Source organism: Uranotaenia lowii, chromosome 1 (genome assembly GCF_029784155.1).
Source record: "Uranotaenia lowii strain MFRU-FL chromosome 1, ASM2978415v1, whole genome shotgun sequence".
NCBI classification, from domain to species: Eukaryota; Metazoa; Arthropoda; class Insecta; order Diptera; family Culicidae; genus Uranotaenia; species Uranotaenia lowii.
The window spans coordinates 83644837-83669073 of NC_073691.1; the positions used below are offsets into that span (position 1 = coordinate 83644837).

The 24237-nt window shown below is 41.4% G+C and overlaps 1 protein-coding gene across 1 annotated transcript; it reads left to right on the top strand.

Annotated features, from left to right (window-relative positions):
* Nucleotides 1-788: 788 nt before the first annotated feature.
* Nucleotides 789-2147, top strand: LOC129737569 (uncharacterized protein K02A2.6-like). The gene has a single exon (XM_055728728.1). The coding sequence runs from the start codon at nt 789-791 to the stop codon at nt 2145-2147; it is 1359 nt and encodes a 452-aa protein (XP_055584703.1).
* The last annotated feature ends 22090 nt before the right edge of the window (nt 2148-24237 follow it).

The window sequence follows — 24237 nt, forward strand, 5'->3', positions numbered from 1 at the left end:
TTTCTAGATTGAAGGATAGGGAAGTTGAGCTCAAATGGGAAAAATGTCAACTGCGCGTGGACGAATTGGAATTCTTGGGGTATCACATCTCCAAACAGGGAATTAGGCCTTCCGAGGCGAAAGTAGCAGCCCTAATGTCATTCCGCGAGCCTCAGAATGAAGCAGAGGTACGTAGCTTTCTCGGCTTAGCAAATTATCTGAACAGATTTATCCCACACCTTGCTACTATTGATGAACCGTTGCGCAAACTTTTGGTCAAGAGTACTAAATTCGAATGGGGTACTAGAGAATCCGATTCTTTTCAATCAATCAAAACTGCATTGAGTAACGTGAGTATCTTAGGATTCTATCGAGTAGAAGACCATACAGCTGTTGTTGCCGATGCCAGCCCTTCTGGGCTAGGAGCTGTTCTACTCCAATTCGACCATGAAAATAAGCCACGCGTCATCAGCTTTTCATCCAAATCCTTAACAGAAACCGAACGACGGTACTGTCAAACTGAGAAGGAAGCGTTAGCCGTCGTTTGGAGCGTGGAACGCTTCCAGTACTATCTACTTGGAAAGAAGTTCGACATTATGACTGACTGCAAGGTTCTTGAACTTCTGTTTTCTAAGCGCTCAAGACCTTGCGCACGCATAGAACGCTGGGTCCTGCGACTGCAAACATTCGACTACAACATCGTACACGTCTCTGGTGATAAAAACATAGCTGATCCTCTGTCTCGCTTAGCTGTCCAAGAGCCGAAACCTTTCGATCCTGCTTAGGAAATATTCGTTCGTGAAGTAGCCATGCAATCAGCTAATTGTGCAGCACTTACATGGAACGAAATATTAAAGGCTTCAGAGGCCGACAACGAAATTCTTGAGGTTTTAGATATTCTGAAGGATGGCAATCTACAGAACTTGCCTGTAGAGTATAGGGTAGTTGCCAATGAGTTGTGCAGCTTCCAAGGAGTGCTGCTACGAAGCGACCGAATCGTTATACCTGTTTCATTGAGGGAAAAAGTACTAACAACAGCTCACGAAGGCCATCCCGGTATCGTGATGATGAAGGGTCACCTGAGATCCAACGTGTGGTGGCCCAAAATGGACCAGGCAGTGGAACGATTCGTCAAGCGCTGCAGAGGCTGTGCATTAGTTGCTGCACCAGAACCACCAGAGCCAATGAATCGTAGTCGTCTTCCTACATCCCCTTGGCAAACTCTTGCGCTGGATTTTTTAGGTCCATTACCTGAGGGACAACACTTGTTGGGTGTAGTTGACTGCTACAGCCGGTACATGGAGGTAGTTGAAATGGAAACAACGACTACGAAAGATGTTATGCGGGAGTTAATGATCATGTTTAGTCGGTATGGCATTCCATCCTTCTTGAAGGCCGATAACGCGCCACAGATTAGTTCGGATTGTGAGGAATTTCGGGAGTTTTGTTCGACTAACGGAATTAAGCTGCTGAACACCATACCCTACTGGCCTCAATCCAACGGAGAGGTAGAAAGGCAAAATCGGTCGATTTTAAAACGCCTTCGTATCTCACAGGAACTCGGGAAGGATTGGAGAAACGAGCTACGGCTGTATTTACTAACATATCATTCCTCCAAGCATCCAACCACAGGAAAATCTCCAGGAGAGTTGATGTTTGGACGTCCGATCAAAAGCAAACTACCGACCATTTCAAACTTTCCTGAAGACGGAGAAGTGCGCGAGAGAGATGCTCTCGTCAAAGAAAAGGGGAGAGAGTATAGTGACAGAAAACGGCATGCAAAAGAAAGCGATATACGACAGGGGGATGTTGTACTCGCTAAACGGATGCGCAAAGCGAATAAATTGGACACAGAGTTTTCGAACGAAGAGTTCGTAGTTCAGCGTAAAGAGGGGACTGATACCCTTATACAGTCAAAGCTCACTGGTAAACAATACAGGCGTAGTTCGGCGCACTTGAAGAAGATCGAGGACCAAGAAACCATACAGGAGACTCACAGCGATGAACTACGAGAAGTTCCGGATCTTATGCCGGCAACGGCTCAACATGAATCCGGACCTATGACGGAAACAGAAAACACACCATCGGAGACAGCATCTTCACTAAGACCTTCAACTACACGACGAAGGAATGCACCGTCAAAGTACCAAGACTATGTTCCGCATTGATTTTCTGATTTTGAAACATTATTAAATAAATCTCTAATCGTTAAACTATTTTGCATTTTTATTTCAAAGGAGGGATTGTAGTGTATTGATTATTATTCAGGATTGGAATAGTTCTCTGCACACCTTGCCATATCTACCTTGTATTATGTCATATTGCTACCACCAGCATATACACACACCTTGGCTTGCTGACGGGCGAGCTGTCAGGTAGCCCGCCACTCGATCGGGGATTAAGTTGCAGACTACGAAGAAGGACGGACGCGAATCTTACAGGCACGGATCGGAGATTCCGCTGATCAACACCACGCTGGTGCTGCGATTTGCTATTCGACCGTCCGTCAAGGCAAACCTGCACGCTTTTGGTCCGCACGCTACACTCACGCAGCGGATCGCGGTTCCTTCCGGCGGACGCTTGACTCGCGCCACAGGATTTCCGGAAACACCTCCTCACGCTTGTCATCTGGTGACCAATTTCCGACGGCTGTGGAAAACAGAAGCTCACCTCCCACTGCGTTGGTAAATCCACGGGTGGATTCAAAATCCTGCTTCTGGGTGATTGAATTTCCGGTCAGAACCGGAATAACCTCCTTTCGTGATTTGTTCCTTGACCGTGTATTACGAGCTCCACTACCGGCAAGACTCACAGACGGTAGTGTCTCGCGCACTCGGTTTTTCAAAGCGAAGATGGTTTTCGTAGGTATTTCCGCGTGAGTGGGAATCGCATTCAAATAACTGACCGCAACTCCAGCAAAAAGTTAGCGGCGATTAGTAAAATGAAATGCTCACCAAAAAACGCTCCTGCTCCGGGCGATAAACAAAAAGGCGCAATGCCAGTGGACGGCGCGAAGACGCAAACTGCGTAAATGTAGGATTTTGCTCCTTGTTGGCTGCATTTTCCGGATGTCACCGGGATGGATTGCCGTAAGGATCTTCAGCCGATGACAACCTCCCGGCTCGTGTCTCCTGAACCTAAGGTGGTGTCCGGAGTAAGTTTCGGAACCACTCGCCAACTGCTGAGCGACGTAAACGGCAACTACAAAAGCGCAATCCCTCGAACCCTGGATTGCGTGAACGTAGGGTTTCGCTCTTTCTAACTCTAGCTCGACTTTCCGGATGCCACCGAAGTAAATTGCTCCTGTAGGCAGAGATGCCAATATGCCTGATTTTTCAGGGATTGCCTGATTTTTCGAGGCTCTGCCTGACAACCTGAAAAGCCATTGAATTTCCCTGATTTTTCAAAAAATGCCTGATTTTGCCTGATTTTTGCGAATGTGATGAAAAATGGGTAGTAAGGTGTAGGGATTAGGATTGGTATGTGGGTTAAGTATTTATGTAAATGACGAAATATGTATGAATGTGTATGTCAAATAGATTGATCGTGAAGCTTCATATAGATTGACAGTGTAGCGATTTTGTGAACGCACTCCACCGTTCTCGTGAGTGAAAAAGAGAATCGAGTGTTGAATTGCGAATGTATTGATGATATCTCCAGCTTTGGGAAACATCATGTGAGTGTGAGCGTCCGGAGAAAAAGTCAGTTAAGAAACGATGTTTGATACGGAAACATGCGTTTTTCGAAATACGATTTTCTTACGCGGTTATTTTTAACTAAATTAGGTACCATTGCTGAAGTTAAAAAGCGAAAATGTGGCTGAATGAAACCAATAGAAAGATTCCCATTAATTCATATCTTAAAAAGGGAATGAAAAGGAATCTTTCGGCTTTGATTCAGTAGAATTATGCAACCAAGTAGGCCCACAACACAGTAAAAATGTAGAGTGATGACCAAAAAAAAAAAAGGTCATCACTTTTAGAGGAATTTCCGCAACTTATGTAGCCTAATTTTGCCTGATTTTTATTTCACCAGTTCCCTGATTTTTGAAAATATATGTTGGCAAGCCTGCCTGTAGGATTGGCCTCGCGAGATGGATCACTGCAAGGACATTGGCCGAGGTCCACCTCACACCTCGTGTCTTCTGAACCGAAAGTGAAATCAGGAGTAATGTTCGGATCCACTTGCGAACTGCTGAGCTACGGAAACGGCGAATGCAAAAAAGGTGTCCTAAAATCGGGTGAAATTATGAATCCTATTCGATTCGAGTTACCCGTTTCGAGTTGAACTCGAATCGAACTAGAATCAGTATTGCGAATCTCGTTCGAGTTCTAAATTTTAACGTACTAGATTTCGAGTAAATCGGGTAGTAGATCATCGCGAATCGTTCCATTCGAATCGAGATCGGTAATGCCAAAGTTGGTCGAATCGAACGAAACTCGATTGTTTCGAGTTCCATAATCCCGCCCCAGGGTCAGGCATGAACTCGTTTTTCAATTCGAATTGTTAGTACTCACAGTTCAATGGCTCTTCTTCCTTCGCCTGTTTCTGGCCGCTTCTCGGATCTGGACTGGGCTGATAGAATATCCTTGAGCAACGCTTGTTCCGACCCGATACATTCTAAGATGGTTTTGGCTGTGGCGCTCGACGACGCTCACACGACAAAGGAGGGTCCTGGCGAGTGTGACCTCGTCCATTCTGCGTTACGGAGTGGCAGCCTGGAAGGCAGCCTTGAGTAGGCAGTGCAATCTGCAAAAGCTCTGCAGTGTGCAGCGGCTGATGAACCTGCGTGTAATCAGCGCATACCGAACGGTGTCCTCGGTAGCTGCTGATGTGGTGGCGGGGGTCATGCCCATCTCGATCTTGCTAGAGGAAGATGCCTTCTGCTACGAGAACAGGCACATGCCCGACGTGCGGAAACATGCCAGAGAGATCTCGCTGTCCAACTGGCAGCACCAGTGGGACAGCTCGGAACGTGGCCGGTGGACCCATCGCTTGATCCCTAATATCGGATCCTGGATGGATCGAAGACATGGTGAGGTGGACTTTTGCATGACACAGTTCCTGACTGGTCATGGATGTTTCATGCAGTACCACCATCGGTTTGGCCACGTGGCTCCGCCATCCTGTCTAACCTGCGGAGACATAATAGAGACGCCAGAGCACGTAGTGTTCAGCTGTCCAAGGTTCGGAGAGGTACGTGCTAACATGCTTGCCGTCTGCGGACCAGACACGACAGCCGACAACATCGTGCAGAGGATGTGCGAGGACGCCAACACTTGGCGCGTGGTCAGCGATGGGTTCACCCGGATCATGACTGCCCTGCAGAGGAGTTGGAACCAGCACCAGTCCACGATCGGTGTAGGGTGACTCCTTCGTCGGGGAGCACCTGAGTAGTGTGCGTCCGACCCTGGCAGTAAAGCATACAAAGATAAGACTATACCTTCTGCGTATGCCGAGCTGTTTAGGTACGTCGCGATCGTTGTGTAGGATACCTATACCGCCGCGGAGTATCTGAGTAGAACGCGCTCCCTACGAGGGAAGCTGCGGGGATAAGACTATACCTTCTTTGCAGTCGAACTCGTAGGGGGAAGAGTAATTACGCCGCGAAATACTCTCGGGTAGGGTGACTTCACGTCGTCGGCGAGTGAGTCACCTGAGTCGGTGTAGGATGAATTCTTCGCCGGGAATCATCCGAGTAGTTTTTCGTAAAGCCCCGGACGTGTGCTGTGACAGGCGCGTGTCCAGGATAAGCTGCTCTCGATCGGCCCATGGACGGGCAAAGAGGAGAGGGCCTCGAGCCAAGCCAGGCGGAGCCAAGACCTCAAGTCGTTAGAGGAGAGGTCATTGGTCTCTTGCAGTGGTCTCGAACAGAGGCGGAGCGCACGTTTTTCGTGGGAATCAAGCTAGTCTCGATTTGCGAGTAAAGGCCGGATCTCAAGTCGTTAGAGGAGAGGTCCTTAGTCTTGAGTCGTAACAAGAGGCAGGTATATATGCTGGAGTTTGACTCGAACTGGAGTTTGCCGATGAGCGCTTAAGCGCGGATGGGAATTATGGCCAGAGGCCCCAGGTGGACTTTATGGCGTAGGGGTACATAGTATCATGAGTCGTCCAATTGCACCCATGGACCCAGAGTAGCATACTGGGGGGACTCGGTCGCTCGCCGTGCCTTGGAATGTAATCCGTAAAAAGGATTTATCACCTGGGTGATCAACTAATAAAAAAAAGTAGAATATCCTGGAATACTCTGTTGAAGGTTATTTATTTCACTTGCTCAGATTTGTAAAAAAGAAATCGTTGTCAGCTTATTCTAGAAAACAGCGTAAAATGATTTGTGACAGATTGAAGTGTGTAATTTGAGTAGCGCATGAGTTCCGGAGTGAACTGACAGGACTTGTGAATGAACGTTTGTGTCGTCATTCTTGCTTGATACGAACTTTGGAACGAAATTACGAGTATAGAGCAAAAGCAGTGTTCGGCATTAAAGCGCTAATCGCTAATTTGTCTGCTCCGTTATTGTTAAATAATTATCTTTTTCATTTATTTTTCGACCAAACTTTTGTACTAGCAGATAGACAAACTCCACCACAAGTAATCAGTCAAGGAAGAATGCTGATACATGCTTTTTTGAAGTGTCTGGCGTTAAATCGCTAATCGCTTATTAGTCCGCTACTTTTTTGATGACAAATTTATCTTCTTACGGGATTTCTGTTGAAATAACGGATAAACAAACTCCACTAGGTGCAATTATTCAAGCAGGAATGCTGATAAATGTTAATTTCTATAAATTGGTGAATTTTTTTTAGCCGTAAGTTCTCCAAAAATAAAGTTAAAAAATAAACACACAAACAAAAATGTAGCGGACTAACTAGCGAATAGCGTTTTAATGCCGACCTCTGAGCAAAAGTTTATTTAAATTGTGGAAATGTTTATTTTAGGAAATGAGAAAGAAGAAAATTGGGAAGTCATGTGCTCTGGTAAAGGACGGTTACCACAGACAGGTTCGGTTCCTTGCGCTTGGTCCACTTTTTGGGTTGAAAACGACCGAATTATGTGGCGCTCAATTGGTGGCTTGGCGATTAAAGTAAAAACACCTTCCGTGAGGCATTGGTTGAGTTGGAGCCAGTTTGGCTATTCCCATCTATTCCTTGTTTTGCGCCGTAATCCGTTGTAAGTTGTCTTCGGCCCTACCGGATTCTGGGATCGCTCGGTTCCCTGGATAGCTGACGGCGAAGTGCCACTGCTTTCCGTTAATGAAGGGTTGCGTCAGAGGTAATTAATGCCGCGTACCTGTGGCTTCGGCCGAGAATAGATGATTTGCCGGGGGCGGCGTTTGTCACCAACGGCGCACTCTTACTTTTCAGCACTTTATGTGCCGTCCAAGGTTTTTTGAAACACGAGGTTCTCCGACTTTCACAGTTAGTAGGCAAGGAGTGAGCGGGGCTCTCAATGAGTTTGTTTGTAAACAAACTCCATGAGTTCCGCAGTTGCATAGCCAAAATGGCTGAATCGGGAATTTGATATTCGGTAACACCTCCTATATACACACACCTTGGTGCCGTATTCCGGAAGCGCACTGTTGCCAACTGTGAAATGGGGCTTCTTCTGAGCCTTTCTAGCCAATTCTTGGCCGTACGAATGTTGACAGATGTCAAGTCCGAGTTTCTTCTATGCCTGACAGATTCCTGGATGAATGTTTTCCTGCAGTTGCGGATTTCTGCACCGTATTTTTCTCCACTGTTTTGTTTTTCTTTTCCGGTTTGTACGCACGCTTAGTTATCTTTTATAGGTTAATAATACACAGTAAACGAAAAAATTACCGAGTTCGGTAATTTTTTTACCTAAATCCGAACATGACATAACGGTAAATGAATCATCGATTTACCGATGTTCGTTTATTTTTTACCGAAAAAATTACCGAACAGTTTAAGGATTTACACACGTTAGGGTTTCGGTAAACAAAATTACCGAACTCGGTAATTTTCGTTTACTGTGAAAACTTTTTACGAATGGGGTCTTATCGTATCAATAATAATTAACAAAATAATCATATGTAGCTCAGGTTTAAAAACTGACACGAAGTTATCCTCAAAACTGTCACGGAGCCGGAAAAATAATTATACGTCTCGGTGGTCGAGTGGTTAGCGTGGTAAGACGGTAATCGCTTGGTCCACTGATGGCATGGGTTCGATTCCCATCTCGGTACTGGATGTTAAATGTTAATCTTAAGTTGTCCACGTCATTTATTCAGTCTGTAAAGCCTAAATCGGCTAAGACGGTGTATGTCTTTCCATAATCATGGAGAAGCACTCGCTTGAAAAAAAAAACGCCTCAGATATCATTTTAAGGATTATTAAAAATTGCCTCTGGTTGAAATTTTTGCAATGAGGACGCCATGTTGCCCCTATACGTGTTTCACTCGTTTCATTTTTCTTCTTCCTGCGGGTTTCTTGACTGAAAACTTGGTACGGGAATTTTTGTTTTCTTCAGCCCCTTGGTCAAATGCTTTTTCGAAATCAACGAACAACAGCAGAAGAGATTCCTGGAATTCGTTGATCTGTTCCAGTATGATTTGTAGTATTGTGATGTGTTCCACACATGAGCGTCTGGATCGGAATCCAGCTTGTTGCCTGGATCCTGTTCAGGATCATTTTGCAGAGTACTTTGGGAGTTGTACAGATCAATGTTGTGCCTCGCCAGTTACCGCTCTAGGTCAGGTCTCCTTTCTTCGGGACCTATACAAGGATACCCTGCATCCAGTCGACCGGAAATGTTGCAGTATCCCAAATGTCAGCGAAAAGACGGTGCAACATTTGTGCTGACAAGGCAGGGTCGGCTCGATTGCATTCCTGCTGAAATGCTGAATGCTCCAGGCGCTTTGTTGGATCTCATGGCTTTGATTGGCGCTTCTATTTCAGCCATCGGAGGGGCTTCCGAGTTGACGCCGTTAATGTGACTTACTGTTGGCGTCTTTTTAGGTGGTTCGAAAATTAAAAAAAAAAACTGGATACAACTGTGTTCCTCGAAATCTGTAGATTACGCCAGTATACGATTTGTAGAGGTTTTATGATTGTTTTCATAATATTTACGCATATTTTATTTAGATTTTTTTCAAATTGATATCCAAATCCATAATTTTCAATAATTGTGCATTGGGAAAAATTACTATAGATTTTAATCCATTCAATCATCTAGAGTTTGTTAAAATTGGTTCAGAAATTTTTGAGATACGAAATCCTAAATCTAGCGCAAACAAATTTAAATGAAAAATGTTTTAAGGGAACACAGAAAAGAAAAGTCAACTTTTGATTTCCTTTTTACAGAATGTAAAAGATTCTCTTGGAAACGTGGCTGATGTCGGCAACAGTGGAAAACAGTGTCGGCAACAGTGTTTTCTAAGTCGAGAGCGAAAGTAACTTCTAATACACGATGAGTTCTTAGGTGTCGTGAGCTCCTATCACGAACATTTTGTTGTCCAATAGCAGCAGGACGAACCTTCCGGTACATCCGGTCTACATAATCGGCTATAGAAGATGCCTATGACATTATTTTATTACTGTTAACTTAAATTCAGATGGACGTTAACATCGACATAGAGGCTTGCCCGAAGTCTTTTGTGGCGTAGCCTTGCCGCAGAAATACAAAATTTAATGAAAAAAAATATTCATATACAAAGCTATTTATCTAGATCCACCCATTTAAATTTCCTCTCCATTCATGTTTCAAAAATTAACTTTGTTAAGAGTATCATCTACCCGTCTGCGGAATTTCGGTCGTTCAATAGTTCAAGACATCAATTAATTTCTAATTGCTTGAAAATGGCATTGATTCTGCTGATCGCATCCTGATCCGCATCCTCATACCCAGGTCGGAAGAATGAGCACCATAATTTCTTTTCGCCAGTATCACAGCTCATTCTTCGGCTAATGGCAGTTTAATGAAATTGTTGAGCCCTGAATCACAACCACGGCAATATCACAATTAGGCTACCTTCCCATATCCCCCCATGGCTGTCTGTCCCATCCCGAAATTGGCCCTCCCAAAACGGCACTTTAACCGATTCAATCGATATGCTTTCATCGAATTAGTTGCACTTCCTGCCGAAGCCGTCGGGGCCAAATTTAGCATCATCGGTAGCCAGCCAGCCAGCAGGATAATGAACCAACCAATTTGGTAGTCCTTTCTTGTCGTCGAGGATTTCAGCTCAGCAGCAGCGTCTTCTTATATGAGCTCCGCGTTTGGGATCAGCCAAGCCGGGAAGTGATCTAGAATCAAGACTCTTGCTTTTGCTTGCTGCAGAGATGTAGTTTGCAGATACCGGGGCGTAGTCGTTTTCTAAAATTGAAATTTAATTAAATTTGCGTTGATTCACATCGGCGATATCCCGAAGATGGGGGGCTGATTGTTGTTGGGAGGAAGCCAGACCGGAAATAACAGCGCGGGAAATGCGGGAAATTGCCAACGGCTTCCCGAACCAGTGTAGGGTTTTCCAACACAGTTCAGAGAGAGACTCGTTCGTTCGATTGCGTCTTACGATTTCTACCTTGACTAGGAACTGCAAGCAACAACACTAGCTACACCTACCGAGTAGCTCACTAGTAGTGCACTTTTCAGCGAATAGAGCTGCTACCCAAAGCCAATCTTCTATCCTAACGTGGGGAGTTAGAGGGCACGAGGAAGAAGTTCTATTCCGTGAAGGGCACCAGCGCACGTTCAATCCGTGAGAAAACGTGCACGTGCATTCCGATGCAGAACGAGAACCTACATACGGAAGTAGTACGATTCTGTGGGCACAAGAACTATAGGTAGCTACTTCAATATGCTGCTGCAAAATACGACGCCATATGGGCGAAGTCGAGCAAAACTTGCTCATTGGCCACAATTCAATTTCGCCCTTTAAATTAGGCAAAACAAACGAACTTCACCCGACAAAATGATACTCAAGTTTTTGGCACTTCGTTCAGTTACTTATTGAAACCAGGCAAGAGATAGTGGTATGTTTGATGAACGGACTTGTAGAATATGAATCTTCCGAGTAGAATTGAGTTTCGAAAAATTCTTTTTATGTTTTGGAAAAAAAAACAAAAAAGAAAGCAGAAATGTTGAAATAACAACTAACAACCAAGATGATGATCTTAATTAGGAGCTCAATCGATATTCTTTTAAGAGTACAAGTCTTCTGTTTTGTTCTGAAAAGAAGCATTCAATTAGTTTTAGTTGATTAACGAAATAAAATCTTTTTTAACAATGATTTTTTTCAATCAACGCACAATGGAGAAAAAGTGTATAAATCGCGAAGAAACTCAATGTCTTGCCTCCTACACAAAACAAATCTTTGAAAATAAAGGGTGTTACGGTCAAAAATTTGGTCAAGGAGAAACGCTTGTAAATCGTTGAAATCGTTTATTTAAAAAATCAAATTAAATTACTTTTTCAAGTTTAATTAGAATAAAATTCAGGAAAAATGTTCAGTTAGGCTTCCGCTTTTCTAAATCCGGATTGCCGGGCCTTACGCTTAACCCCTGCCATCAGATTTTGTACAGCCACCTTGTCCACCTTCTTCGCCGCAGAAAGCCAGTTTGCCTTGAACTGCTGCTCGGCCTTAGCAGTTTTTTTGGTCTTCTTGGTGTCCTTGGGAACCACCTGAATGTTGTTGGCGGCGTACCACTCCATGGCCTTTTTATCGTAATGGCAAGATACCAAATCTGGCCAAAACAATACGGAACAACCGTGTTTTTCAGGAAAGGCAGCAGACGTTTATTCAAACACTCTTTCACGTAAATTTCTTGGTTGACATTTGACTGAAAATGCTGCAGATATTCCTACGTGAACATTGACAGTTTCATGTGCTTGAAAAAATCTGCTACCTTTCCCCTTCCTTTTGCCGTATAAACCTCCTATCCCGGAAGCTGCTCGTAGTCGGCTTTGACGTAGGTTTCGTCGTCCATTACCACGCAGTCAAACTTCGTCAGCATCGTCGTGTAGAGCCTTCGGGATCGCGCTTTGGCCGTCGTATTTTGTTTATCATCGCGATTTGGAGTCACTACGTTCTTGTAAGTCGATAGTCCGGCTCGTTTTTTGGCTCGATGCACGGTTGTAGACGATACACCTAGCTTATTTGCGGCATCTTGGAGAGAGGCTAGGGTTTCGCTTGAAACTATCGGAAACTCTCTTTGTCGTCTCAGCGTCTTCCGGTTTTCGATTTCCCCTCGATCCTCGACTTCCTGGCTGTCGACAAACGTTCCCCAAACACTTTAATTACATTTGTAACGGTTGATTTTGTAACTTTTAGCGATTTTGTCAGCTTTGCGTGCGAGTAGCTCGGATTTTCGCGATGCGCGAGCAAAATTTTGATACGCTGCTCTTCTTCCTTAGACGGCATTTTGACAACTGAAGAGTGAATTCCAAAATCAAAATAGGAGCAACATTCAACACACACACCTTCAAAATGAGGGGTGTTCAGGTTTTTTAAAATGCAAAATTGAAAGAAATATGTCAAGTTGATATTGACCAAATTTTGACCGTATCACCCTTTAGCAATGGCAATGAAGTTTGATCCTTGTTCTGAAATAATGACTTTACTTTATTGGCTTCATTAGTTCTCGAACTGTGCCAAAAAATGTATGAAAACCTTCCTCTTCCTTCCCGTCGTCCCTCTGGAAGAAAGAATCAAAAATTATACTTTCTGTGTGTCTGGTTTGGTACGCTGTGTTCCAATTAAAGAAATTTTAAGTTCTATTCGAACTTAATTTTACTTCTTTCCTGTCCCTAAAGCTGATATAATAAGAAAAATACAACGGTGCTGCATACATTCAGGGGTAAAAGCCGAGTGTGAGATATAAGGCATCTGGCAGCTGTTTTTTTTGGAAACTAGTAGTTCCGCTCGAGATTAAAGATGGTTCCACTCAAGATCATAGTTTAATTTTAAAAACTTCGCGATTAATTGATATTTTGATGGAAAACTTGTTACAAATACCCGAATAATGTTTTTTTGTGAGTTTTTCTACCATTTTATTCATTAATAATCAGTTTATAACGGTCAACGGTTACCGTCAACTGGGGCAACATGCAACACTTTTCAACTTCGATGGTTTCTAAAATCTTAATGCTTACAGATAATCATACCTCTTGTACATCAAAAGTTTTAAGGTTGATAGGACACACTCTGTTATTAATGAAAAATCAAATGAAAACGTTTGAAAATTTAAAGTCTTTGATACATTTGTGATGTTATAACGCATAAAGCACCAATTGCAGTAATTTTCGGTTTTGTTCGAATTAAATTTTGATTTTTTTTCTGTCAAAAACGTGTTTAAGAAAAAAGTGTTATTCTGCTGCATACATTTAGGGGTAAAAAATACTACAAAATATTCTTTTAGGTTAAATCATGAAAATAAATCTTAGGATGGATGAAATTTGAATGTTAACAAACGCATAAAGCAAAACAATCATATCCCAGCATATAGATTAGTTTTGATTTGCATTTTGTTGCATTTTGTTGCATTTTACCCCAGACAGATAACTGAATTATAAAAATATTTATTTAAAAAATTCGGTGATTGTCCGAAAAATATTTATACACCATCAGTGTTGGTATATGATAACGAAAGTAATATAATGTTTGTAGGTGATATCATTAAGTCAATCCTTCAAACTAAGTAAAGTGTTTCATGGCATCGATAAATGTAAAAATTTGTACATTTATTGCTCGATTTTTTAATTTTTTTATGTTAATCAAAAACTTTAAAAAAACTCTTTCACGATGTTAAGAACTATGTCATCATCAATTTGTTATCATTCTATGATAACTTTATTACAGTATATTGAAATAAAAATTTAATGAGTGTTGTGGTATACAAATGTTGCATCTAACCCTGCTTTTGCATGATGCCCCATTTGACGGTACATGAATTTACATTAAAATTCAGCATAGATTGGTGAAAATGGCAGTAGAAATGTTTTTAAAGCTTCTAATAACATTATTTCATTTCATAAATTGTTTGCAAAAATCACAAAGCTTGTATGAAGAGGTATTAAAAATGTGTTTTTTTTTTCAAAATATCGATTAGAATTAAAAATAGTCATTGCCTAGATCTCAAGAAAAGTAAATGATAATTTACCCTAATAAAAAAAATCAACTTGTCTTGCCTCCCATCATTCTGATCCTTTGTTATTACAATCGTTCATAAACGAGATTTCTTTCTTACATTGAATTTAAGTCAAAAAATTATAAACCTTCAAGTGTATGATCTATCCAAAAATTTTAATTATGGTTGTTTCTTTTGTATTTATAATGTTAAATGTTTTGAAACGAATCTTTTATTAACGTTATTGAAAACAAAGCCTCTCTCAGGGTGAAATAAGAAAAAAAAAGAATAATTTCAAAAATGACCAAAAAGTGATATTGAACTCATGGTAGTAATTTTTAAATGTACTTGATTCCAATTTAAATGATTTTAGCTGGGACTTATGTACCCCAAAGGAGCTACTTTTACCGCTCACCTCAATCCGTTTGCTCACAATCAATTTTTTTTTGTGTTGTTTTTCGAAAACTACTAGTTTGTTGCAAAATCAGATCAACGTTCCTCGGTTCGGTTCCGAAACCACAATCGGATTACGTGGATTGTTTCCAACCGAGGAAAAATCATCAACCAATAACGTCTGCCTTCCTCGCCGAAACCCAAGGAGCCACCACAACAAGCACTAATGCAAATATGTATGTTTGTAGGTTGGCAAAAATTGCAGGGTACTGTACTCCATTAATGTCGAAACGTTGCCTTTAATTGTCACACCAGTTACCAGCAAGGTAGAAGAGCAAAAGTTGCCGACATGCTGCTGCTGTTTGGATGGCAAACCGCAAAAATGACATCGCCTTCATGGGTGGTATCGGAGCAGTGCTGTAAAAAAGTTCACTTTCGTCAGTCGGGTTACCAGGGGCATGGAACATCTCTAGCAAAAAAAATGTATCTATCATTTTTGTCTCTAGCCTGGAACGAATCTACAAAACACATTTCAAAAATCATCATCGCTAGAATGAAATATAATACAGGGTCCGGCAATTGAACTGCTACATTACTTCAACTGTAATTATTTCGGGATTGGGTTTTCCAACAGGACTCGGCGCCGGCTTACAAAGCGAAGAAAACCCAACTATGGATTGCGCAACATTTTCCAGAGTTCATTTCGAGCTCCGAGTGGCCGGCGAGTTCGCCAGACCTGAACTCTTTTGACTTCTCTGTTTGAAGTATGTTGAATGTCGAACAAGATTTTTATATGAGTGCATAGTTCAAAATTTATAATTACAGCTAGCAGACTGGCATTAAATAATCTAGCTGTGTGAGCTTATATTCCTATATGTTGTTGACTGAAATACGCATCATATGCTTCTTTTATTTATCAAGCTAAAAAAAAGTAAGAAAAATTTACTTACATAATTAAAAAAAACACCCGCTAATTTCATCGATGGGGAACCTAAAGTGCATAACAAAAATATGCTCATAAGCTTATGATCTTAGTTTTGTCATGATCTTTGACATCTTTGTACCTGAAAATAATCACATTTTCGTAGATGACGGAAAGAATTAAAGAAACATAAGCTAGCAAAGAATGAAAGAACATAAGCCGTAAATATCATGAATTTTTCTAAAAAGATACAACGGCTCACCGACAGGACTTGAACCTGCAATCTCCGCTTCAGTACAACGGCGCGTTAGCCAATTCCACCACGGTGAACGTGATGAAACCGGCGAACCCGAGCAATCGAGCTCTGCCGATCAACTGCAGGCAGTGATGCCACAATTCTATCGGTATTTTGAAACCCAAAAAAATCTTTTGTCGGTATGTAAATCCTAAAAATCGGTATGAAAATCGGTATTTGAGATGAATATTCAAAAATGCTTACATTTTCAACTTCCAAACATATTTTTCCTTAAATAGAAGCTTGCAATAAACAGCAAGTCTAAGAACTCTTATGAATGTTCAAATTTAGTTCAAAACTAGCTGACTAAATATGTTTTAGCATATATTATTGCATTTTCTCCTTAACTTGGTTCTAGGTAACACTAGTTTACACAAAATGACGGTTTTGAAATTTTAACAGAACTTTATGTTTGTTATGGCTTGTACAGTTTTTTTAATTTTAAAACTATCTGCTTTTGCTGATGAAAGCAAAAATCACAAATGAAAATTCAGCAGAAAATCCGAAAAGTGTATCTTTCCAATACTGAATTGAAATTTATTTTAAAAGTTACCATTTGATAAGAAAAATAGGGGCATGGCGAGCACCTTCAGGTTACACGTTGGTTAGGCATATAAATTAAGTAAAAACTCGAGACTTTGATGTTTGGCTAAAGTGGGATGTAAATTTGATAAATTAGATAAGGCAATAATAGAACCAGGTCAACCTAAAGGAAATTATAATTTAGTAAGCACTTACAAATCTAATGGCTTTTTGACGTTCGAGGTAAATATGGGCCCAAGTTGATGTTCTTCGTTTTATGGGGGGATTTTCGCCAATCTGGCCAATTCAGCTTTTAGTATTAGATATGAGTTCTAACGATTAGAAAAAGAAATGATTGCAGAAAGTTGAGAGAGTTGTTGCTTCATTTTTTTTTATAGCCAATAAAAAAAAATATTTCATTTTATGAAAAATCACGCATTAGTCATATGAAAATCCAAGAATTTTATGCGAAAATAAATGAGAGATGTGCTGTAAAACAAAGTGTTCTTCCAAAAAAGTTAAAAAAACACATAGTTTTACTATAACTGAAACTCATTTTGTCTGGCGTGGTCTTTAATTCTGCTATCTCTGCAGTTCAGGTACTTATGATATAATTTATTTGGCTAACCCCACCTGGCGACGAGTTGAACAAGGATCATGATTATATTCATACGGTGTTTGTATTTCCTTGAAAAGTTAGCATCTCACGAGACAAGAGCTTTAATGCGATCGTCAATTGAGGTTGACCATAAGAAACTTCCATTGGCAGTCACAGAAGGTCAAATATCAGCCTTGAACTTAATCTTGGCTTTGAGGTTGAGTAAATACCATAATAGTGCATCATTTGACAGAACAAAGGAACAAAACAGCGCGAACAACTGAACGAATTAGGGGCCGTTCAGATACCACGTGGACAGAAAAATGAGATTTTTTACCCCCTCCTCCCCCTCCGTGGACAAGCGTGGACATTTATCAAACCCCTACCCCCCTCCTCGGATGTCCACGTGGACAGATTTGAAATAGTTTTTTTTTAAACACCTATAATTTGAAAGTTAGAAAACACCACTTTTTGCCTTTTTGTTATTGACATGGCTGATTTTAAAAAACTGAATAATAATTTCCAGATTGGTATAAAATAATTTTAGAAACTTTAAATTTTTAATTTATCATATTTATCACTTGTAGCTACTTATTGTTCAAACTTAAACTGGAAAGCTTTGAAATTTTAATATTTTGATTTAAACATCTTAATATTTATTCACCTTTAGAAAATATTTTGAAAGTAAGAATGTCCACGTGAACATGATCCAAACCCCTACCCTCCTCTCCGTGGACAAGCGTGGACATTTCCATACCCCCCTCCCCCCCCCCCCCCCTCCTAAGTTGTCCACGTGGTATGTGGACGGCCCCTTATGAGATCTTTGCAGAATACTTTAAAAATTGTACAGATCAAAGTTACGCCACGCCAGCTACCGAACTTTTTCTTCTTTCTATGGACCTTTACGAGGATAGCTTGAATGAAGTGGAAATGTTGAAGTGGAATGAATTTTGAGTTAAAATCGGTATGAAATCGGTATGTTTTGTAAAAAATCGGTAATCGGTAGATACCGATTCTTGGTCAAAATTTTGCTCAAAAATCGGTATAAATACCGGAAAATCGGTATGTGTGGCATCGCTGACTGCAGGACCTTCTATCGAAAACACAATGTATATCCCGCATGTGATCTTTCCCGCTATTGATATCTCTTGTTTCTCTAACCCCACACCCCACCCATCGACTCGGGATTTAAGCCGAGCGAACACATGGTCGATTGCTTCGGGTTTGCCGCAACTTACGGTCAGATGTAGAAGCAAATGAGCAAATCAGTGCTGCTCAAGGTTCCGAGCAGACCAGTTACACAGGGATGTGTTGCTCTGTTGAAATCAATACTGATGTTATGAAATCGTTTGGTACATCTTTGTACCTGAAAATAATCACATTTTCGTAGATGATCCCGAGTCGATGGGTGGGGTTAGAGAAACAAGAGATATCAATAGCGGGAGAGATCACATGCGGGCTATACATTGTGTTTTCGATAGAAGGTCCAGCAGTTGATCGGCAGAGCTCGATTGCTCGGGTTCGCCGTTTTCATCACGTTCACCGTGGTGGAATTGGCTAACGCGCCGTTGTACTGAAGCGGAGATTGCAGGTTCAAGTCCTGTCGATGAGCCGTTGTATCTTTTTCGAAAAATTCATGATATTTACGGCTTATGTTCTTTCGTTCTTTGATAGCTCATGTTTCTTTAATTCTTTCCGTCATCTTTGACATGGAAAAGGAATTTTTGATGAAACATCAAAAAGTCACACAAACGCAACCAATTTGCAAATCATAGCTTGTGGGGAATCGTAGGCCACACATCTTGAATCACCTATATTTTTATGTTTTTATACACATTGAGAGCTTAAAATACGTTTTACTTATCTGTTAAGTTTTCTTATGCCGAATGAAGAGTTATGAAAAATATTTTGTCCATCCTATATGAGAAATTTTGCCAAAACGTTCGCGAGCCAGGTTTTGGAATCTATACGATCATACACAGCTCTCTTTTTTATTTCATCATCTGAAATTGCTTTAAAATAACGAAATGAATTAGGAAATTACAGTTTTGAGTCAACTCATAAGCTTTGCATGTTATTTGGTCAATTTGGATTTGGTGGTCCACGATTCCCCACCATTTTTCAAAGCCCAAAAAATATTTCTTTTTTTTTTTAAACTGTCAGAATTTGGGGAAAATCACTTATTAAAATTTAAAAAAAAATGCCTTATGATACCTTGAAAATGTAGAAAACCATATCATTTTTTATTTTCATTTTATCTTTTATAATAAAGAAGTTATGGCACAGCAAAATAAAGTGGCCCATGATTCCCCACTCTCCCATATTATTTATTTTTATATCTCTTTCATTTTTACGCTACCACATGCTGTGAAACCAAAAAAAGTTAATTAAGTGAGATTATAATGTCATAGAAACGGGATCATACAAGATATTCCAGAATTCCAGTAATTCGAAAACCTCCAATTAGTTGCAAATTTTGTTATTTATATGAAAATTATGATTATTTCAAAGTACTTTTATCCTTTAAATAATTTCGAATCTTAATTTCTTAAATTGATTTTCGATTTACTGCGCTCGACAATCTTTAATAAAAATTCAAAAATTTTAAATCTATCATTTGTTGATTGTTTTGTGTCATGTGTATCCAAATATAATTTACAGGCTGTAAGAAAGGCTACAATCTACTGTCCAGTGTATTAAATCGGGTTTTTATTATTGCACCAAACCAAGATATGCCAAAAATATTAACTCTGGCCCAGCATGTTGAGTATCAGTGGTGATCTGATCTTATGAATTGGATGATTTCCCAGTTGTGATATAAAGCTGCACAAGCTGCATTTTCCGAAGCGTCCGGTTGCTCAAACAGCCTTCAGTTTCCTCGGCAAAAATCCCACAAGATAGGTATCGTTTATTTCAAAATTTTTAAGAAGATGCTTCTTTGAACTTTTTTTAAAAATGTAGGAGAATTGAGAGTGATACAGCCTTTACTCAATTTTTCAAAGCTTATAGTGGATCAAACAGCCTTCATTCGATTCCTCGGGGAAAATCAAACAAAGAAAGATTTTTTTTATCCAAAAGTTTCAAGTTCAAATAAGCTTTTTTTGTAGAGTAATTACAAAATATAGAGGAATAAGGGGTTGAAAAAGCATGACATCTCCGTTCGTAAGCTTGTGCAGCAATATAAATTAAGTCCAATCGATTCTCCAGAAATTTTCACTCTAGTAAAGTAGTTCAAGTCCCAGTTTTCATCTCCCTTTCTTTGTTGGCTCTAGCCGTTACTTTTGACAGCTGGTCTTCGCTAGTCTACACGGTAAATTTAGATTATTCAGAGACTGATTCATTTCGGTTCAGCGGTCGCACCATGTATGAAGATGAAAACAACTGAGTTGAAATCCATCAAAATTCTGAGTTGTTTTCATCTATTGACTTTCAAAGCCTGGAACTTAGCGAAGACGCATACGTTTTCGAACAAAATAAATGAAAACAACTCAGAGAGTTCACAAAAACCATTGTTGATGCGATGGTCGGAAACAGTTGACGAAATAATCAAGGTGAGTTTTAATTACATTTTCTATTAGAAATTAAGTGGTGTCGAAAGGAAATACAAAATTGAACAATTTTATCTTTTCTTCCAGTAATCTCTACGGAAGCCATCATTCACAAATGTAAGTATAATTTCCTCATAATTTTGAAGTGCAAATCATTTTCACCTATGGTGTTTTTTTTTCCTTGTCTTTTCAGATCAGCTCAAATTAGACAGGGTGAGCGTGCCAAGTGGGACAGCACGAAATTCAACCGGCTGGATGCGGTCAAATGACTCGGTGGCACTAACTTTTTTTGTAGTAAAAATAAAACCAACCGTATAAAAATGCACGCATCTATCTTCTAAACACACCGTACAATCGTCTTTTTCTTTTTGCAATCAGAAATTCCATTCAAAACCGCTTTGAAATTTCATAAATTTTTGATTTTTTTTCATTCAGTCGATCCATGAACAAGCCTAAACCATCCTGAACAAAAACAACTCAGAATTCGCGAAAACCCCTACAATTCATTTCTGAGTTTTACCGCTCTAATCAAAATTTGAGTTTTCCCAGTTTTGGTGCATTTTGAATTATTTTCCTTCAAATCTGAGTCAAGGAGAAATAGAGTGTACGTTACATTTTCTGCCAAGTCTGTTCACTGGTGATGGTATAACGCAAGGGGCGTCCCTTCAACTTTAACGAATTGCGAAACCTTGTACAGATAAAGGAATATTTGTAATAAAAAGGAAAGTGTTTAGTATTTAGTATTGGCTTCGGTGGATGCGAAAGTGCTGAGCCTCTCCCCAGGAACGTTTGACCTCTTTGCCCCATGATGACATTCTTTCGAACCTTTTACAAGAAGCTCCTTCGACCTCAATGGGTTGGTCAAACCCCGGAGTTACAACGGAAATACTTATATCAAAGGCGATGACTCTCCAAACTACATATATGATGTATATTATTCATATATTCATGTGGTCTTAACATAAACATAACAATAGAATATCACATAGCGATTCTTCAGTACGTTTCATTCGGAATGCTTAATAAGCATCAATATGATGAGGTATGTAATCAATGGATTGACTTGAACTGATGAGGTTTATTTCTTAAAGTTGTATGGTGTATGGTTAATTTGTGAATAAAGTGAAGAAAAGAAGGCCATGGAGCTCTACGGCGATGCAAAGGAGGAAGCTGAAGCATAACCTGAGAAAGAAAACGACAAGCTGCTGCTGATTTTTGAGGACTGGTAGAACCAGTACAAATGTTGCACCGTCATTTCGCTGACATCTGTGATACTGTAACATTCCCAGGCGACTAGATGCAGGGTAACCTCGTAAAGTCCCGAAGAAAGAAGACCTGACAGAGTGCGGTAACTGGCGAGGCATAACGTTGATCTGTACAACCCTCAAAGTACTCTGCAAAGTGATCCTGAACAGGACACAGGAGAAAATCAACGCTACACTCCGACGACAACAAGCTGGCTTCCGATCCGGACGATCATGTGTGGACCACATCACAACACTACGAATCATACTGGAACAAATCAACGAATTCCAGTACTCTCTTCTGCTCGTATTCGTTGATTTCGAAAAATCATTCGAGGGTAACCGTGGAACGACCTTTACCTGGCTGACGATATTGTTTAGCTCGCCCAAACACAACCGGACATGCAGAGCAAACTCAACGACCTCACCGAAAGTTCCAAGGCAGCAGGTCTCAAAGTCAATGTCGGAAAGACCAAGCCGATGAAAATCAACACAGGAAATCCCTCCAGTTTCATGGTAGCTGGGCAACAAGTTGAGAAAGTGGAGTGCTTCCAGTATCTTGTTAGCCAGATAACCCCTGATGGTGGTACCAGGAAAGACATCGAAACCCGGATCAGAAATGCCCGTTTTGCATTTGCGAGTCTCTGAAACATCTGGCGGTCGAGCCAGATCTCTCTACGAACGAAAATCCGAATCTTCAACTCAAACGTCAAATCCGTATTGCTGTACGGGTGCGAAACTCTGCAGAGAGGCGCTTGAATGGATGCTTTGGTCGCATGCAGACTGAGAAGGTGGCCGCACGCGTCTGTTCCCCAGGTCAGGGGCGGCGTGCAACAACAACCGAGCGTCTGTTCTCCAGGTCAGGGGCGGCTCAAACAGCGTCTGTCTTGCAGCAAGCGGCTGAATTTATGAAATGCGGCTCCCGCCAGCTAAGTCCAAGATGGCAGCCCCATCGCGGGATAGGGACTTTAGGCTAACAACCTACTGCTCCTGATATCTTGTATTGTTACAGAAACTGAGAGAAGAAATAACCGAATTGGAACTTTGGCAACGACTTTTAGCATGAAAACACGGACAAGAATTGGAACTTGGAATGTTTTGACCCTTGCCCAGCCAGGAAAGCTGGCGCAACTTGCTAGAGAAGCTAGCCGCCTCAAGCTAGAGATATTGGGACTGAGCGAAGTCCGTTGGCCTAACACTGGAGAACACAAGACACAGTCCGGGCAAGTACTGCTTTACTCTGGCATACGAGGAGAACATGCTACTCGGGAACGAGGAGTTGGTTTCCTGTTAAGCCCGCAGGCCCATGCGGCCCTCATAAGATGGGAATCGATAAACGAAAGAATAATCGTAGCCAGTTCAGAACACGGGTTAAAAACCTTACAATGGTCCAGTGTTATGCGCCAACTGACGTTGCCGATTTGCAGGAGAAAGAGCAGTTTTACAGTTAATTGAACAGCGTGGTTGAGAGAATCCCGAAGGGTGACATTCAAATCCACTTTGGTGACTTCAACGCAAAGATTGGCTCCGATAATCAGGACTTTGAGCGCATCATGGGGCGCCATGGCTTAGGACAGATGAGCGAAAACGGAGAGCTGTTTGTAGAATTTTGTGGCAACAACAACATGGTGATCGGTGGATCGCTTGGGTTCACTTGGGTATCCCGAGATGGCCGAACAGAAAATCAAATTGACCACATCTGCATCAGTCGAAAATGGAGAAGGAACCTTCTTGATGTCCGCAACAAACGAAGTCAGACATTGCATCTGACCATCACCTCGTCCTTGGCGAGATACGACTGAGAGTTGCGCGTGTCCAACGGCGCGAGGAGAAAGTCGGGTGTCGAAACGACGTCTGCCGGTTGGAGAATCCAGAGGTGAAAAGGGCATACGTTGAACAGCTAGAATCCCGAGCCTCGGAGCTGCCGACAGACGGAACAGTCGAAAAACAGTGGTGTGGAATCAAGAATGCCTTTATCACGACGAGCCATGGTACTTTCGGTAAAGTTTGTGGAAGACGAAGTGAATGGATGTCGGATGAAACCTGGAGGATGATCGATGATCGGAGAAAGGCGAAAGTCGGAATTGAGCAGGCATGTACCGGGTCAGCCAAAGCAGTCGCCCGCTTACGATATGCGGAGCTGGAAAAGGCAGTTAAACGAGCTTGTAGACGAGACAAGAGAGCCTGGACAAACTCCCTAGCCGAAAGAGCCGAGAAAGAGCCGCCGCCATTGGAGATATCCGATTATTATATGATATTTCTCGCCGCCTTAGTGGTGCAAGTACTAATGCAAGAATGCCGCTGAAAAACCGAGCAGGTCAGCTGCTGACAAATCGAACAGATCTGCTCAAATGTTGGACTGAGCATTTTGATCAACTTTTCCGAGTTACAAATAGCAATGGCCAACAGAACCCGCAGCTCGAGGCGCCCACAGTAAGTCGCATTAATTGCGTCAACTCGGAAGCACCCTCGCTGGCTGAAATAAAAGCGGCAATCAAAAACATGAAATCCAACAAAGCGCCTGGAATCGATTGCATTCCTGCTGAAATGCTCAAAGCCGACCCTGCCTTGTCAGCACAAATGTTGCACCGTCTTTTCGCTGACATTTGGAATACTGCAACATTCCCGGCCGACTGGATGCAGGGTATC